The sequence below is a fragment of the Lepidothrix coronata genome, unplaced genomic scaffold, assembly GCF_001604755.1.
Source record: "Lepidothrix coronata isolate B3197 unplaced genomic scaffold, Lepidothrix_coronata-1.0 Scaffold146, whole genome shotgun sequence".
Taxonomy (NCBI): Eukaryota; Metazoa; Chordata; class Aves; order Passeriformes; family Pipridae; genus Lepidothrix; species Lepidothrix coronata.
Genome location: NW_016690326.1, coordinates 1843240 through 1860947, shown reverse-complemented (window position 1 = coordinate 1860947; position 17708 = coordinate 1843240). Strand labels below are relative to the sequence as shown.

General features: G+C 44.9%; 1 protein-coding gene across 1 annotated transcript in view; it reads right to left on the bottom strand.

The window, feature by feature from the left end:
• NSD1 (nuclear receptor binding SET domain protein 1) overlaps positions 1 to 17708 on the bottom strand; it is a 58259-nt gene that overhangs the window by 23718 nt on the left and 16833 nt on the right. The window contains exons 2-9 of the mRNA XM_017828077.1: positions 17196 to 17331; positions 14134 to 14309; positions 10333 to 12259; positions 6120 to 6241; positions 5681 to 5975; positions 4239 to 4348; positions 3131 to 3200; positions 2280 to 2398 (exon numbers count right to left, since the gene is read on the bottom strand). Of these exons, the coding sequence (XP_017683566.1) occupies positions 2280 to 2398; positions 3131 to 3200; positions 4239 to 4348; positions 5681 to 5975; positions 6120 to 6241; positions 10333 to 12259; positions 14134 to 14309; positions 17196 to 17331 (2955 nt within the window). The remainder of the gene's footprint in view (positions 1 to 2279; positions 2399 to 3130; positions 3201 to 4238; positions 4349 to 5680; positions 5976 to 6119; positions 6242 to 10332; positions 12260 to 14133; positions 14310 to 17195; positions 17332 to 17708) is intronic.

Here is a 17708-nt window from a genome sequence, read left to right as displayed (position 1 = left end):
GGACCATGGAGTTCCATGGCTGCAGGACTCCTTGGTTTGAAGCCCGATGAACATGTTTCATGTGTTAATGAAATGGGACACTAAAATGGATCGAGGAGTCCTAGAACATTAATCAGCAGCTCCCTCTCTGGATTTGAAAGCATTTGCTAGTAGCAATGTTACTTAACAACTAGGCTCACATTGCCCAGGGTGGCACAGCATGTTCTAGCCCTGCTCTGTCAGCCTAAACACATCCAATTCAGTTCTGAAAACAGCTGGTCAATCTGCACATTCCACATGCCACGATCTCAGCCTTATTCTAACACTGCTCCCAGAACTGCATAGGGAAGGGAACATCAGAGCTAGGCAGGATGGGCAAAGCCCATCCTTTGTGAACAGAGAGAAGGGGATCTCCACTCACGGCCATCACTCAAAAGACCTATCACTGTTCCCCCTCCTTCCTCTGCCCAGCATGAGCACTGCAACACTACAAATCTACATACCTCCTGCAGAAAGAAGGGCTCATCCCTGGTCTTCTTCCAGAGCTATCCCTGCTCCTGTGTCTGGCACATCCCCAAAAGCATGGCCTGTTCTTTGGCACAGCCTGACCTTGGCTAAGAACCTTGACAACCATTTCAGCAGCATTTTCCATCCCCTTTTCTCAGTCTCTTACTGCCCTGATGTTGTAAATTTGCACTCCTGGCTCCACGGACAGGCAAGGACAGAGAAACCTGCTTAGCTCAGCCTAGACTGACAAGCTGCCCTCTTTTCCTTGGCAGGCAGCTGGGTTCCAGGCTTCAATGCTGTATCATCAGATCATCTATTTCTTCTAGCACCATTGAGCTCAAAGTGGAGTTCCTTGCCTGGTGTGTGCAAAGTCACCGAGGGACCAGCACGGTCCCAATTCCGCCTGGAAGCACAACTGCATGTCCACAGTACCCCAGTACTCACCAGAACCCATGTACTCATCTAAGCCAAGGGATGAACACACTCACCACAGCAGCTCAAGAGACACACAGAAACAGATGCTGGCAAAGGTGCCAAGCACTGACATTTCTGTTTGGCATGGTTCACACCGTAATTAACTTCAAGTACTCAACACAGTTGTCTAAGGCTGGAGGCAGTTAAAACTGGGCTTCCTCTGCAGTGAGTGGTGGGTGCAGGATTCTGACCCATGGCCTAGATCTTTGCTGCTCTGAACAGCCCCTCTTTTTACAGAGAATTTGCTGCCTCAGAGCCAGGCCAGTCTCTTAGTGGGGACCAGAGCCAGGCCAGTCTCTTAGTGGGGACTTAACTACAGACAGTGTTAACTGTTCTCCCCAGCATTGGCAAAGATATTTGTACAGGCTGCTTTGAAACACGATGTCAGATGAGCACACTTCAGAAAGAGCACTAACACCAGCAAAGGAAGGCTTCAATGGTCCAAGGGTATAACCCTAAATTATCAGCCTCATCAGAAATGCCCTTTCCAGAAAGCAGTACAGTGGCTGGAACTATTAAAAGTGGTGTGAGGTTTGTGCTCTCCTGGATACTGTGTAACAACAACAAATATAACAATATATATCTATAACTGGCTCCTAAAATACATACTGACTATCCTGCCTGCTGCTGAACCTGGGCCACTGGAAGTGGGAGGCGATAGCGAGAGGCCCAGAGGTGTCCTGCCTGTCCCAGGAAGTCTTGCTTTCCCTACATTTGGTGATACCTGGCTCATTCCTAAAAGGCAAAATGTGTTTGTCAGAGAGATTTGTACGTTGACCCTGCTGGGATGCAGTAGGAGGTTGCCCCAATTATCCTTTTCTGCTGGATGGCAGAACACAATCAGAGGCTCTTGTGAGCAGTCAACAGTTCCCACCCAGCCCTCTCAAGGAGGTTCTTGGCTCACCCTGGTGTGCAGGTGCAAGCACACCAGGAGCTGAAAACCAGTCTAGTGCTTGTGCTTCATACTGGTGCAAGGGCAAGATTCCCACCATCACCACCGGAGAAGACCTTTCACAGCAGTTTGATTTTCTGAGGTGCAAAGCAAGATGCCAGGCAAAACCTGGTTCCATCCATTCAGAATGACACCTCCCCCAGAGAATTAGCTGAGTAGCAGTTTAAAAACAGAGCCCAAGTTAAGCACTGATCACAAAATAGCTACTAAATCAAGGTGGTATCTTCAGCCATAAAACTGCATCAGTGGGACAAACTTCCAGTTTGCCCAGACAGCTAAGGATGCCCTGGTCTAGGCTCTGCCAAGTGCCCTGGGAAGTACAGACAGGACATAGGGACAACAGCATGTAGGAAGACCTTATAAGTACCTCAGAGTGTGGGGTCTCCCCCAGCCCCTCCTCATTTTTCTCCTTCTTGGAATGGACTGCAGCAGTGGTATGGCGCTGTCTCTTCCGCTTCCGCTGTTTCTCCAAGAGCTTTTCAGAAGCTAGGATGAACCAGAAAGACCATTCAAAGAAAATGCAGAAATAATTTCCTTGCTACAGGTGACACCAGCAAGTTCTACCCCCTTTCTGAGAGCTCCAGGCTGGGTTCTGTATTCTTTGAAGGACTAAGGTGACACCGGGGCAATACCAGCCTCTAGGTACTCTGTCTTCTGCCCTGCAGCTTTCAGAGGAAACCTAGTTTTTACTGGTTTAAGATCATTTTGCTGGGCTGCAGAACGGCATCACTGTGCTGAGACAGCCCACCTAGCACAAAATAAGAAATGGTACCAACACAAAGCTTACGCTGCTAATCAAATGTTCATTACTACCTCCTCCTGCACTGCAATAGAAACCTTCTCATGCTGATACTGATGGGATTCAAAGGCAGGAGGGAAGGACAGGGAGCCACTGCTGGGCCTGGTCACAGCATGTCATCAGCCAAAAGACAGCATGTTGCTACAGGACCTGTGCTGACAAGCTCCCTTCAAGCACACAGACTATCAATGAGAAGTGAACAGCTTCTCATGGAAACATGAATACACTTCTCCACTTTCCAGAGGGAAATCAAAAGCATAACTATACTGGAGATAAACAGTCTCAGTACTTCTTCTTATCTGCTAATGACCAAGTACTTACACACACACACACACAGAGGCACACACACACACGTAGTGCCACAGGCACCGATCCAAATCTCACCAACAGCCTGTCCCACCATCCCTGCCTTCACTTACCTTCTCCCAGGTCCTGAAAGTGGGCTGGTGAGTAGAGCTCAGAGCTGTCGCTCTCTGAAGGGCCAGTACTCTACAAACACACAGGAGAGTCAAGTCACCAGCTGCAGAACAGAGGTGTGCACTCCTCAGCCACGCAGCCTTCACGAACGACTGCAACATGTAACTTACAGTTCAGGACATGAATTCATTCATCAGTCATTAGGGATTTTACAAGAAAACATTTGTTTTATGTGTGTGATAGATCCCACATGTAAAGGTCAGTCTCTGGGCTTGTAGAAATGCTGAGTCAGCTGCTCTGTCTTGTGCTCACCAGCATCATCCACTGTTTTCAGAGCTCTCCCAAAAAGGCTGCAAACCCCTGTAAGGTGCTGGGAAGAGAGACTCTCTAGCTTTACACTGTTACAGTCTAAGACTGGAATATACCAACCTCTGCATTACTGCAATTGTGATAACTGTACTAAAACTGTGCCACTCAAAAAAAAAAAGAAAGAAAGAAGTGTTATTACTTAACCTTAGAACTGTGGCAACAAGTCCTGTGTGCATACACCACATGAAATAAATACAAGTTGCTTTTTTTCAAATTCTATCACTGAATATTGAGTATTTAGTGAGGAAAGAGCATCATTTTCTTTAAAAATCTGAACCAAGCACTGTATCCTACACATGATTCAACTCAAGCCTCCATCCTGCTACAATCTTTGTATTTATGCTTGTTCATCAGCTCACTTGGGAAGGAAACACTGCTCAGAGGGAATCTGATGGAAAAGGACAAAGCCTTAGGTTCAAGCTCAAGCCATGCTGCAACATGACAGAAAGCCTCTGCGCAAGAACAATTCTGCTCACACATTCCCAGCCAGCAACCAGATGACTCCTTTTCCATAAAAATCAATCAAGAAAGGAGATTTTACAGCCAAAACTACCCTGGTGGGGAGGGGTGGGGAACAGTAGATTTCCTCATCATAACACAGCAAGCAGCACCTTTGGGAAGGGTGGACCTTTGCTCCTGGACCTCAGCCAAGAGAAAACCACATCCCATTGCACTGTGGCTCATTCAAGCTGTCTAGGCTTGTTTTCTATCCAGTTTTCAAAAGAGCTGGAAGGAAAGTACCTTCTTTTGGGGAGTCCACTCCTCCTTCTTTGGCATAAAGGCAGTGTCCAAATCATTGGATTCCAAGAGCTTTTTAGTGGGCTTCCTTTGACGTTTGCCTTCAAAGTTTCCTGCAATGAAATCCTTCACATCAGATAAATGAGGGTTTTCTCCTCTTCAATCAGATTAAGATCATTAAGTAAATATCAGCCAACAGTTCAAAACAATTTGCTTCAGCCTGTCTTTGGGACCATAAGCTTCTTGGGCAGAGATGCCAATTACCACTTTCTGTACAACTTCAACAAAAATGGACCTCAGTCTGACATGACCTTCAGGCTCACCTCAATATGTAATACAAAAATCCACCCACAGAAGAGAGACTGTGAACTCACTGCCAGAAGGTAACACACCCTGGCAGCTCAATTCAGATAGTAATTTCCCAAACTCTTTGATCTGACATAAGCCAGTCCTACCACTAACACAGCCCTGCCTCCACTCCCACGCCCCTCAGGCCAACATTCATGCTACTGTAATAGACAGGCTGAAGATCACAATCCTGGTTAAAACTACTTGAGAAGAGACACCCAAAAAAACCCTAGGTGTAACCTGCACAATTTCATACTGAAACATTTCTGTATGACATCCACAAGACCCCAAAGGCAATCCCTCTTCTCTCACACAAGACAAGCTAAGTGACCTCCCAGCAACCATAACCTCTGTTTGTTTGGTTTAATTTTTTTTGACCGCAGGCCCTTTAGGACAGAACAGTGTTCCTTCCAATTTAGCACAGCCAGAACACCAGGGCTCTAACCCTGGGCATGTGTTCAGATGCACATACTGCAGAGTAGACCCTGAGACTGACAGTGCTGGAAGGGGAAAAGGCCTATTAGACCACACTCGCTGTGTGTACGTTGTGCCTTACTGGAAACCAAGGCCCTGACTTGCTGCTCACACAAGTCTGACAATTTCTACAGATGTTTAAAGCCTGTAAGGAAGAAGTTTTTCCAGGGGGAATTTTTTGTGACTGTTCCTTGAGCTTACTAGGAGAGCAAAAGGTCACCCCACGTGCAAAGCAGATTAGACTTTGCCTGTCAACCTCAGCACAGCAACGTTCATCCAAAGGGTTTTAACAGCAGCAAGAGACCTTCACGCTAAAGGAATGCCACTGTTCGGAAGCACAGATGGCAAGGACTCAGTGAAGGAGTTGTGGCTCTATCCATTTGGACAAAGGTGCATTCTGTGCCAGGACCTACAGACGACTATCACACACCACAGAAAGCCAACAGTACCAGTTCACTGGGTACCCCCTGCACCTGCCCTCTCTCCCTTCTCAGCACCAGAAAGTCAGAGAATGAAGCAAAGCAAGAACAAACAGACTGACAGCCATTGACCCAAGCATCATTTTCCACTGAACTTGTGACACTTTCACTTATGAAAGCAGAATCACACAACCTTCCACTCACCTGATTTCAGGAATCCCTCTTCTGCATCTGGAGAAGCAGAAACTTCAGAAGCATCTGAGGCAGACAGCACCACCAGGTCTGGAATATCTGAAGGTCCTTCTGGAACTTGATTATTGTGATCAGTGGAGTGGGATCCTAGTTCTGAGAAGGAACACTCTGCTTCAAGGATGGGAGGGGATTCTTTGGTTGAAGATGGAGTTGAAACCAAAGAACTCGGCCCCCGCTGGGTATCTCTGTCAGGACTGCATTGTGCAGGAAGACCTCCTTCAAATTCAGACCTCACCACAGAATTCACCTGGCGTGGTGAAACATGTTGGTGAAAACATTCATCCTGCATGGCACTGCACACAGCAAGAACACTCAGCCACCAAGAACATAAACACACACAGACCAGAGCCCCAAAGCAATAACCACAAAGAGTACGTTGGCCTTCACCCACCTTTTGCAATTGCTCCTGGTTTTTCTTTGATTTTTTCTTGGGTGCAAACAAGTGATCATATTCTTCTGCATACTCCAGAAGCCGTTTACTTGGCTTTCTAAGGCGCTTCCTCTCTGAATGTGCTAAGAAAAAGGAAAGCAGCTTCAAGACTGTGTTTCTGAGACTATCACAAGGCAAAACTCTCCTCATGATTTGTGGATAATAGTTGTTCCTGCCTTCTCTTCCAGAGGGTCCATGTGGGAAGAGCCAATACTTTTTTCTCTTTGAAATAGCCTTAAAATTTTTGAGCTTTCTATTTTCCACAATCCTGACAGGGCAGGTAGGGTTTTTAAGGACCCAAGAGACTTCAAGCAGTTCAGGTTAAGAAATCAAAAAACAGACTGAGGGGCTCCTGAAATTTCACCCAACATCTCCCTACAAACTACATCTAACCTTTTCGCAGTACTTCTACCAAAACCAGAGACCATCACCAACTCAAACGCTTTTGCTGTTTATCCAAAATCCTTTGGTTTCAGTGCAGGAGCACAGGAAAACACTGTTTTCCCTTAATGCAGTTCACTCACTGGTATCACTAATAACACTTAAGCTTAACTCCTTCCCTTCCTCTCCTCCCTGGCATTTTTTCATATACTACAAATTCCCCATCTGCTACTGCAAGCCCATTTGTTGCTTTATTTATTTCCCAATGAGATCAGGAAGCCAGTGACTGCGAGCTCTTCAGGGCTCACATCTTTTGTGTTTGCACAACATGGCACCACCACAGAGGAACAGGTATTTCCTCAACACCCCAATGCATGGCAAGCTCCTAAAAAAAGAGCCCTGACACTCTACACCATCTCTACTCAACAAGCTGCAAAAGCAAGATTTATGTTTTCTTCCTTTCCAGAATTGCTCTGACTTTTCTCCTTTTTTTAGCTTTCAAAATCACTAAATAATTCTGCCCAAAGATTTCTCCTGTTCATGAAAACATCTGTGGTCTCCTGGAAATTTAGGAACAAACAGTAAATATTCTCTTTGCCTCTTTTAATTTGTAGGAGATGGCATTTTCTTCTTTAAAACGGAAGCATTTAAAACAAAGCATTCCAGTGCAACGCTTCAGAACAGGGATGCTGGACAAGACTGCTACACTTTATTGTGGCTTTGTGGTTAAACAAGCATGAAAATGTCAAACTTAGCCAAAAGAGAAGAAAGAAACAACTTTCTCAAAAGCAGCTATTTTCAGCCTCTATTAACACTGCACAGGTGTCTGGGTAAAACACACATTTCAGCATTTAATCAGTTACAGGGCGAGTATCCTCAGCACGCAACTATTTAGAGCCCCAAAGCCATGCAGCAGAGCACACAGCACTGTGCCAGAAGGCCTGGCTTAACTGCTTTTTTTGTTCCCAAAGGGAATCCCGTACAAGAATTCCAAATGCAGTCTGATTGGCAGTGGTAAATCACATACCCGATGAAACTATAAAATGGTTTTACGTCAGCAAATTCCACTAATCTTCACTTCTGCCTTATTTGCTTTAAATTACATCACAAAGTTTGTAGCAAAAATATGCCAAGTGTTGCCATTTAACTACGATGAAAACTTTTAAGTTTGAGCTTAGTGGGAACTGCACAGTTGTGACTGCAATCTGTTGTGATCTCTTACACTGAAACTCCGCCTGCTGCAGACAAGGATGGGTCACATCTTCTCTCAAAGCACTGGCAAGCAGAGGAAACTCCTCTTCTGTAAGCTGCAGTCAATTCAGCTTCCAGCATCAGTCTTTCTATTTTCAATGCACTTGGCCTTGCCCGACATATAGAAATGGTCTTTTCACAGCAGCAGAGGTTTACTCAGTACCACCAGCACTGGGGATGTTACAGCAGTCCAGACAGCAGCTCCAGTGCCTCCCCATGGCACATCTATCCACAAAGGGCAGGTGTTCTTGGGGCTCATGTGCTATTTAGGGCAGGGGAATTGGATTACACTGCGGTTGCTGTTCTGGCACTTTTGCAAGCAAACCCAGGCCCTGACTGCTGCACCCCTGTGTGCAGCACCAGGACAGTGTACACTCCTCTCCACCATCGCCATCTCACCCAGGAGCCTGCTGCCTTCCTCTGCCACTACCCTCCTGCCTTTACTGCCTCTCAGCAGCTCCTCTTCTCTAGCTCTCTCTGCAGACTTTAACTTCATCTCACACAGCAACACTGCAGGGATGCTTCAACTGCAAAACCAGCATGAAGCCATGAGAACCCGGCTGGATCTCAGTGCAGAGGAGGAACTCACTCCCTCGGCTGTGACACTCCTGCGGCAGAGCCCCAGCAGCCCAGAACAACGTGTATCCTTTCAACTGCTCTGTGGAAACTTTAGTCCTCAGAAACACACAGACCCAACCAGAGGAGTCAAGTGAATGATTAAGCTGGTCATGATTTAAAACCAGAACTTTTACCCCTTGTGTTACACCCTATGGGCTCGTATTCAGTGCCTGCTGTGACTTGCCTTGGGCAGGTCCCACAGCCACCAAGCCGGGAGCTGCCTTTGCCACATTGAATCATAGGTGCAGGCAGTCTCCAGTAACCACTAAGAGCAAAATACACACAACAACATGTGTACTGAGGGAATACATAAGTGATAAAATAACACAGGCTCAAAATTCTGATGAGTTCTATTAACTTATGATATTGCAAGTAGATTAGAGCAATTTAGTTTGGTGAAATGTATGCAAAAATTTAATTTTATTGTTTTTATTAATGTGTGTTCCCTTGGATTCTGAGGATGGTATGTGTCAAATGTGGTTTTGTTGTCCTTCTGCACACACCTTTTTATTTCTTCCTTTGGCTTTAACCAAATGTTCCCACCACTGTGGGAGAGGCAGGGCTGTCAGATCTTGTGGTCCTCAGAGGCCTCCTCCTTCCTACACTTCCCTTACAATGCTGCTGCCTCATTTTTTTCTGCCATCTTTCAGACCACCTCCAGCCCAGCCTCCCTGGCAGCTTCCCTCCCTTCTGTTCTCCTCTTCGCCCATCAGGCAGCCACACCAGAGCTGCAAATTAGGAAATTTGTGGGGCTCTCCAACTTGTTATTAACAGCTAGTAAAATTTCACACTGAAATGCAAAAATTCCCCCAAAAACCCCAAACACATAATCTTCATGAGATTCTACAGAACAAATCAAAAAGACAAACTGTGTCAAACAGCACTATAAAAGATAAAATCAGAGCAGCCATTGAGGCTTAGTTTCAGACAACTTTCTAGCGCTGACCTACCCCACTAACACCAAGCACGTGGCTCTAAGGAACACATTATAAAGATGCAAGTTTAAAAATAATCCCAAGCTTAGAGAAGGATGCTCATTTTACCTTTCATGGTGCAGAAACTAATGATTTGTAATGTATTTAAAACTTTCCGGCCAATAACCTGAGCACAAGCCATCTTTGTTCTCCATGCTTACAGAGAACTCAAATCAAGGTACATTTTCTTCTGCTCAGATGTAGACATCTCCACATTATCAGACAGCCCCAAGTTCCATAACTTATCCTTTAAATGAAAAAGTATAAAATGTATACAAATACACACTCTGGCGCAAGTCCAGCTCCCTTACCTTGTGCAGAGAATTCAGACTGGGGAGCAAAGTTGCCAAGCTTTGTTTCTGAGTCCATCACACTGGTGTTTGGCTTACCACATACATTCAAATGTTTATCAACTAAGTCTAAACGATTCTCAAAGTCCTGAACTGCCAGGTCTCCCTCAAGCACCTTTGAATGAGGGGAATGCCTACGTCCCAAGCACTCATTTCCCTTCAGTGAAAAGCCACGAGAATTCAGGCCAAAGGCACTCTCCAAGTTTCCTTGTTCCCTAGATCTACTGATGTGCTTATTAGATCTAGCACTGCTTTGGTTAAAACGCTGCCATCGCTTTTTGGGTGCTACGTGATTTATATCATTAGACTCATCACCAAGAGAGCTCTCACTATTTGCCTCTGAATCCAAGTCTGGACTCTGCCCATTTTCAGCAGAATTGCAGCTCTCAACATTTCTACCAGCTTCAGGTCTCCTTCCAATACGACCTAAATTGTCATCAGATAAACAGGCAGAGTCTTCATCAGTTGAATGCTCTGTTAAATCAATACACTCTTTCCTCTCAGTATCTTCTGCCTCATTACCTAGAGGACTGGTAACCGAACCATGCACACGGAATGCATGTTCTCCTGAATCTCTGGATAACCGACTTAGCAACTTACTTGGCCCTCCTGGTTTTAAGTCCTTTCTGTTTGAAATTGTTTTATCTCCAAGCTTAGATGACTGCTTAGATTTTGAACAGTTGCGTTTGGACACGCAATTTGTGCCATTTGTCCCAGAAACAGCAGCACTTGCAGGCTCCCTTTTACCAGAACCAATCCCCGTCAACTTGGTTGGAGGATTGCGTGAAAATGAGGAGTTGCTTATAGCGGAGTTTGGATTTACTGTTTCCTGGACACAATCTCCATTTTTTTCTATTTTATATGGGGGACCTACAATAGACAAAGACTTCAGACCACTCGCAGAATTGCTTCCAGAACCATCAGCTGTGCTGGTATTTCGAAATGGGACTATATTTTGACCAGTCATCAGTTGCTGCTCTTTTGTCTTACTGTCATGCATATCCTTCAACATCATTAACAAGGTGCTGAATTTGTAATCTGGTTCAATAGGCAAACGACCATGACCAGAGGCAGAAGAGAAAAGTAAAGGTACTGTGGCCTTTGGAGTGCCAGAGTCACTGGCATCATCATTCATGGACCGGTAAGACAGTTCCTTCAGCTCTGACAAGACGTGCTTCACCACAGCCGTTTCGATTTCAGCAGAATCCCTGGGTTTCTCATGCATGTTGTTTAATAGTTTCTGACCATCAACTTTTCCACTTCTCAGAAGGCCAGAGAAACCTTTGGTATCCGAAGAGCAGCAATTCACACCACCCTCCTCTTCCGCAAGAGAAGGCTCCAACCCACCAACCTTTTCTTTATGTTTGCATTTTATACTCCTGATTCGGGGTAATTTCATGCTTTTCGGTTTTAAGATTGCTTGATTTGCAACAGCAGGCCAGGAGCTATCCTTGGAGACACTTTGGGGGGTAGTGTGCTTGTTTGCTGGGGAAAGATTGTCATTTCTCACATCCGAAGAGCACTCAAGAGCCATCAATGACATCTCAGCATCAGAGAAGCCAACTTCCAGCTCTTCATCTGCAAATTCAGCATCAAGTCTGCTGGTTACTGAACCTCCCAGAGGTTTGCGATCTCTGTATGACTTCTTCCTGGCCCTTCTGCTGCTCTTCTGAGAAAGATACATGGAAAGTTTAATGTTTCCACTTGACGTCATAGGAAATTCCTTCTCCACTTTATCTGAAGAATCACTAACTTCAAGAGCACTAGAGGCTCTCTCTGAATTTTGGTCCATGGTATCTACATCACTGTCCCCACCATCAGAGAGGGAAGAGGATGAATCCGATTCAGTTTGCTTTTTCTCAATACCAGCATCAGATGCAGAATAATGTATTTGTAATTTAGAACTGCACAAAATGCCCAGGGAGCTCTTCTCTCTCTCAAAAGATGGGCTGGAAAACAAATCCCCTTGGAGAGTGTTCTTGAGAGTATCACTTTTACGATTCTCACAGTCCGTTTTCAAAGGTGTCTTTTCAAAACGTCTTTCTCCAAATGAGGAAAGCAAATGGTTTTCCCTGGTGCTGCTGGATGCTGTCAGGCTGTTGGCAATCCGGCGAAGTTCATGAGACGCGTGTTTCTCTGGTAGGTCCCCAGCAATTGTGTTTCTAACTATGCTCTCTGGTGTTTTGTCTTTGATTTCTCCCCTAGGTGCTTCCCCTCTCACGCTGCTCTTTTTTACTCTAGTCCTTTTTCTGCTTTCAGAGCTTTTTTTCACATGTGGCTTAATGTGCAATTTTCCTTTTTCACTGGTCGCGTGTCTGGAGTCAAACGCCAAGGATTTAAAGCAGCCGTTCAGCTGCCTGTCCCTTTCTGCTCCAGGGCCATTGGTATAGTATTCTGACTGCATGTCCTTCTCACTGTCCGGCTCACTGGAGTTCTGGCTGCACTTTTGATCCTCTGGTCCTCTGAGAAGAATGTCTTCTGCCTGTCCAACACTGACTTCCCATTTAGCCATAAATCTTTGCGGAACCTTAAAAAGTTGGAGACAAAAAAAAAAAAAACAACAATATTTGAGCAGGTACCCAATGAGATAAAAGTGAAATTGAGGAGCACAAGGTACAGAACAGAGGGACATTCCTGCATTTTGCATCTTTAAGATAATCACGTGGATTCCCTGAGACTGTGTCTAGGGGACACAGGAAGCACTGCTCCTGGGAAAGCACCCTGCACTCCTGCTGAGCATAACAGCGTAACTCCTGTGCATTCTCAACACAGCAAAAAGGTCCCTGTAACCACAGGTCTCCCAGGAATCAGATGTCCTGGCACCCCAACACATCCTGAATACAACAGCCTATCAGAGGAATGCATATGGTATGGATCCCTGGCACATAAATGCAAAGCAACAGCCAACAAGGCTCTCAAGGCAAATGCAGCATTGTTTTCCACAAAATATCTGAGCAGACCTGTTTGCTTTGCTCATTCTTGATTCTTCTTGCATCCCTTAAACTCAGAGCATGAATTAATCTGCCCTCTCCATCAACTCACCTTGGGACAAACATGAGATCCACACACATCTAAGATGCACTTTATCAAATTTATGATGTTCATTGCTGAGAGGTCTCCCAGCTTTAACTCTGTACCTTTATTAAAAACAAAATCCCTCCTTATACTGGACAGGAACCTCTGCTAACACCCAAAATCAGCAAGAAAGTTTCTTATGTGCTTGTGCAGTTTCTGGCTGCACAACAGCACATCAGAGGCTTCACAACTGCTCTTAAAATCAAAACCAATTCCAAGGCAGGAAGAACAACTCAAATTTTCTGACTTTTCCTTTAAAAAATACCCAAACCAACAAAATCTCATCTCAGCAGATTAAAAAATCATTTGATTCCCTCTACTGCAGCCTTGTTGGCACTTATTTTACATATAGAACAAGATTCCAGTCAAGCAATTCTAGAACCAGAAAAGTTACTAGTGAGAATGTCACTTGTTTTTGGGGGGCTGTGAGCACAAGGAGGGAAGTCCTTAAAAAAGATACCGAACATGGCTTTGGAAAAGGAAAACCAAGTAAGAGCATTGCAACCAGGGACTCATATCTGCAAGAGCACGTTCGATCTGATGGTTCTGCATTAACATAGGTTATAAAGCTCTAGAATAAGAGAAAAAGAAAAAGCAGATATCACTGCCTAGTGTAACTATGCGCTCTCTTACAGTAACACAGTAGCTGGTGTAGTTCTTCACTTCAGCAATTCTAACAAGTTAATTTCTCCAGTCACCTTCCTAAAGACATAGACCAGACCCCTGTGTCACATTTCATTAACTGGCTACAACTGCTCAGCGCTGTTATGTTTGGAAACGGAGATGGTGCGATGAGCCACAGAACTCATTCCCACAGGCTCCCTGACAAAGCGTTTTCCAAGTCAAATTATAAGTCCTAACAGGTTTCTATAAAGAGAATTACTGAAGCAGGGCTAAAAACCCCACTGCTTTATCTCAGCCAGTGATCTAGTGAAGCGTGCAACTCTACTTCTGCTTCAGATCAGCCAAAAGGGGCTGCCAGGGAGCACAGGAAGTTTTTTAGCAGTGCTGCAATAAACATCAGGAGATAGCTGTGCTGCTGAACAGATCCCACACCAACAGAGCCCTGACTCCTCTGCTTCCCAGAGGAGTCCAGGGCAATAGAAGCAGCAGGTCACACCCCAGCACTGAAGAGAGCCTAAAAACTCCTGGCAGTTTATAAACTATGTTTGATGTAAGAATGCAAAGAATACCCTCCCTCGCTGCTTTGCTGCAGTCAATCTCACAGAAGAAAGCTGTCAAAGTGCAATGCCAGGCATAAAGGAATATTTTGTACTGTGCAGATTCAAAGAATCAAAAACATGTTGAAGAAAACAGATCTTTCACCTTATGTTTGTAGCCTTTTTCCTTTTGCTTCCCTCTTTTCCGGGGAACAGGCAGCTCTTCAAACTGATGTCTTCCTTCAAAGAGGACAATAGCTTTCCCAGCAACCCAGCTTTTCTCTGAAGGTTCTCCTAAGGCATCCACATAGTACTCTCGGTATGGTCTCCCACTGGAAACTACTTTGAGAAATTCAACATAATTAACCCCTTGCATATAACAGAATAAAGACACGCAAAAAGAATCACAGAAAACGGTAACAATTTGCCAGATAATTTTCAATCACAATTTGCTTAATAACATTCCCACATGAATGCCAGTTCTGGGGATTTCTGCTCAAAACTAAGGGAGACCCCTTTGATCCCTGCTGTCTATGCTCTATGTTGCTACTCTGTTTTTGTTTGGGTTTTTTTCTTATGAACAATAGATTAATGACGGGTCATCTTCCTAGAGCAGAGATTGTTTGCAAAGAAAATGGCAAAGATATCTAAATATTTTTTCCTTGAGAGGCACAACATACCAGGCAGGACATTTCTTTTCTGCTGCTCCCTGATTAATGATTAAATAGTCCAGTCCACTTGACCGTTGGGAAAACACAACGGTGCTGGCAACACCCAGAACTGACATCCTTCTGGATATGATCTACTCACACAGGTTGAGCCTCCTCCACCACAACATATCCCATCTTGCTCAATGCTTTGATACCAAACAAACTCTTATTTAGGACACAAAACATATAAACAAACACATGCACACACACTACAAGGATTAGGTGCAACATGACAAAACATTAGTTGCAATGAGTCCATTTTTGGGGCACAAAGGTGCAGAATAAGAGAAGAAATTCAATTGTAAGGACACATTCAAAGATTTTTCAAAGGTGCTTTCTGTGCAAGGATGTTGAACAGACATGGTACAAGTAAGAACTGAACCGGTACTGGGTGTGCTGGTGAAAAAAACCAGGTCACAAGCATTAGAACAGAGCAAACAAGACTTGAAAACAAGGGATATAAAGTTCTCCCTGCATTTTGCTGCAAAGTATGCTTAACCTTCTCCTTCTGAACATTCAGCTTAGACTTCCAACCCATTTGGTTTGTGATGCCTCTTCCAGGAGTGCCAGCACAGTGTGGCAGCCTGGCCTCAAGAGATGCTGACAGTGAGATTCTGACAAAGACCACTGAGAGGATAATAAATAATGACCAGAGCAACCTCAAACCACGGACAAAGATGGCAGGCTTCATCCATCCCATTCACAGTACTGGGACTTGAGCCACTGAGCCTCAAAATTCCAGCTCCAAAAATCTTTGAGCAGAGAGCTTGCTGAAAAAAAGGCAAACTGCCTTGAACAAAACATCATTCCTCAAACCCAAGAGAAGAGGTTTCTGCACAAGTGATGAGTTTGAAGCGACCTGCCTTGTTTTGAAGGGCTTGTTCCCTTGGCAACAGAGAGCCAAGGCAGGAGGGCTCTGCTTCCTACAGTGCACACAGAGCCCAGCAGCTCTACCTGCCCAAAGGCACCAGAGTTCAGATCCACCTGCTCTGCCACTTTGGCACTGGGAAGAGGAGACCAGCAGACCACATACAGCCACAACTGGAAAATGCAATTTTCCCCGGAGCTCCATTGTTTTGAACACAGATAAAACAACGATGGGAGAGTCCACCATGTGGCTGGAGATCAGGCCTTGAAGGAATTTGTTAATACCATGTTTTCTCCCTGCAGAATTCCTTTATTAGAAATCCTCATACAGAGGCTGAGAGGGGAATACTGGACAGCTATATACATTAAATCCTGTCATGAGGAGGGATGTGGGGGAGAATACATGTCAGCAAATCTTCTGGAAACATCTTCAACAGAAATCTGAGAGCCGGAAAGAGACTATTTAAAACAGCACATTCAATATTCTCTAGAATCAGGATGCATGTCTCCCAAAGGATGAAGGGGAAGGTGGAGAAATAGCAAGTAAGAAGAATACAGCAACCAGGCTTGGGGATGATGTGAGTACCACGTAGGAAAAGCTATTTTGTGTCTCTAGACAAATAGCAGCAGACTCTGAGCTGACGGCCACTCAAAAAAGTCCACTTCTGTCCAGCACTTGTCCTTACGCTGGCAAGGGCCACAAATCCTGGAGAGAAATACATCAGTGAGTAGCAACCTCACAGGTCTAGAGCTGTCAGTGGCAGATGACAACAGTTCAAAGGGTTTCCAGTTGCCCATAGAACAAAAAGAATCAGAAGGGGAAACCAGGAACAACTAAGCCTTTCTGTTTGTGGCAGTCTCCCCATGGCAGCTGGTATGATCCTAAAAGCAAATGATTAATCACTTCCCTTCTGTTCTCTCTATCACTCACATACCTTTGTCTTGAGCCTGTAAGACTCTCTTCGTTCCTGGCTCTCCCCTGTGTTCAAGCACATACAGCTCTGCCATATTTCCTCCATGTCTCCTCATCACACTCAGCTGACTCACACTATGCCCTAAACTTTCATATACATGGCTCCATCTCCAGGGTTTCCCAGTATTTCTCCATAAACAGCCCTTTGCTGTCTCATGCCAAACAAGACCCAAAAAATTTCACTTCCTTGCACGCATTCCCATCACACACTTCAGGCATTCAGCTGCCACTCTACATTCCGCTTCTCACCCTCTGCAGCCTCCCGTTCTCCAAGACTGGCTAACTCTCTGTGTCCTCACACACTCCAGTCTTCCCAGCTCTGCTTCCTCACCTGTTGCACCTCTCTGATCCTCTTCCTTTTTCTCTGCATCTCTTTTCTGAGAGGCTGCTCTTTCTTCTGCACCACCCTGAGCTCAGCCCAGCTACTCGTCCCTCCTATACTCTATGAAGAAAAGCCTACATGTCCAACAGCTATCTGTGTCACTTCCACCAGTCCGAGCCCCCTCTTCCTCCTGCCATCTCCCTGATTTAGGATTGCTTTATGGATCTAGGTCTTCCACAGTAGGGTCTATTTCTTCACACCTTTCAAGGGCCAGAAGTACTTTTAAAATTAATTAAAAACTGCAGCACCCTGCCATACACAACACCTCCACTTTGCGGTCCGAGTAGATACAGTACCTTTCATTTTTGAGTGACAGTCCAGCACTGGGTCATGACAAATTGTGCATGGCCACCATGGGCGTCTGTTGAACTTGGCCCAAACAAGATCTCCAACTTCATACTTCACTGGAATAGGTTTCTTCTGGGCTTGGATCTTCAGGGAAAAAATAAAACACAAGAAATCACTAAAGCTTCAGATGCTTTTGAAGAGATTTGCCTCCCCCCTGTGTGCAGATTGCATCAGACAGCAGAGACATTTACATTAAAAAGCAAGGCCTTATTTTTACTTAGTGGCTCCTACTCCTTCAGAGAACACAATGGTTCTCAGCATCCTTCTGAAAAAACAAAACAATAAGAGGATTTGAGCAGGCTTTTCTTATATTTTAGTAAGGAACATGACCTCTTGTAAATGACTGCACTCAAACCACATTTGAGCACGTAAATATTTGGAGTCACTATTAACCCTCATTACTTCATTCACAACAATTTGTTCATTTCAAAGGTTGAAACGTCCAGAAAAAGTAGTAGAAG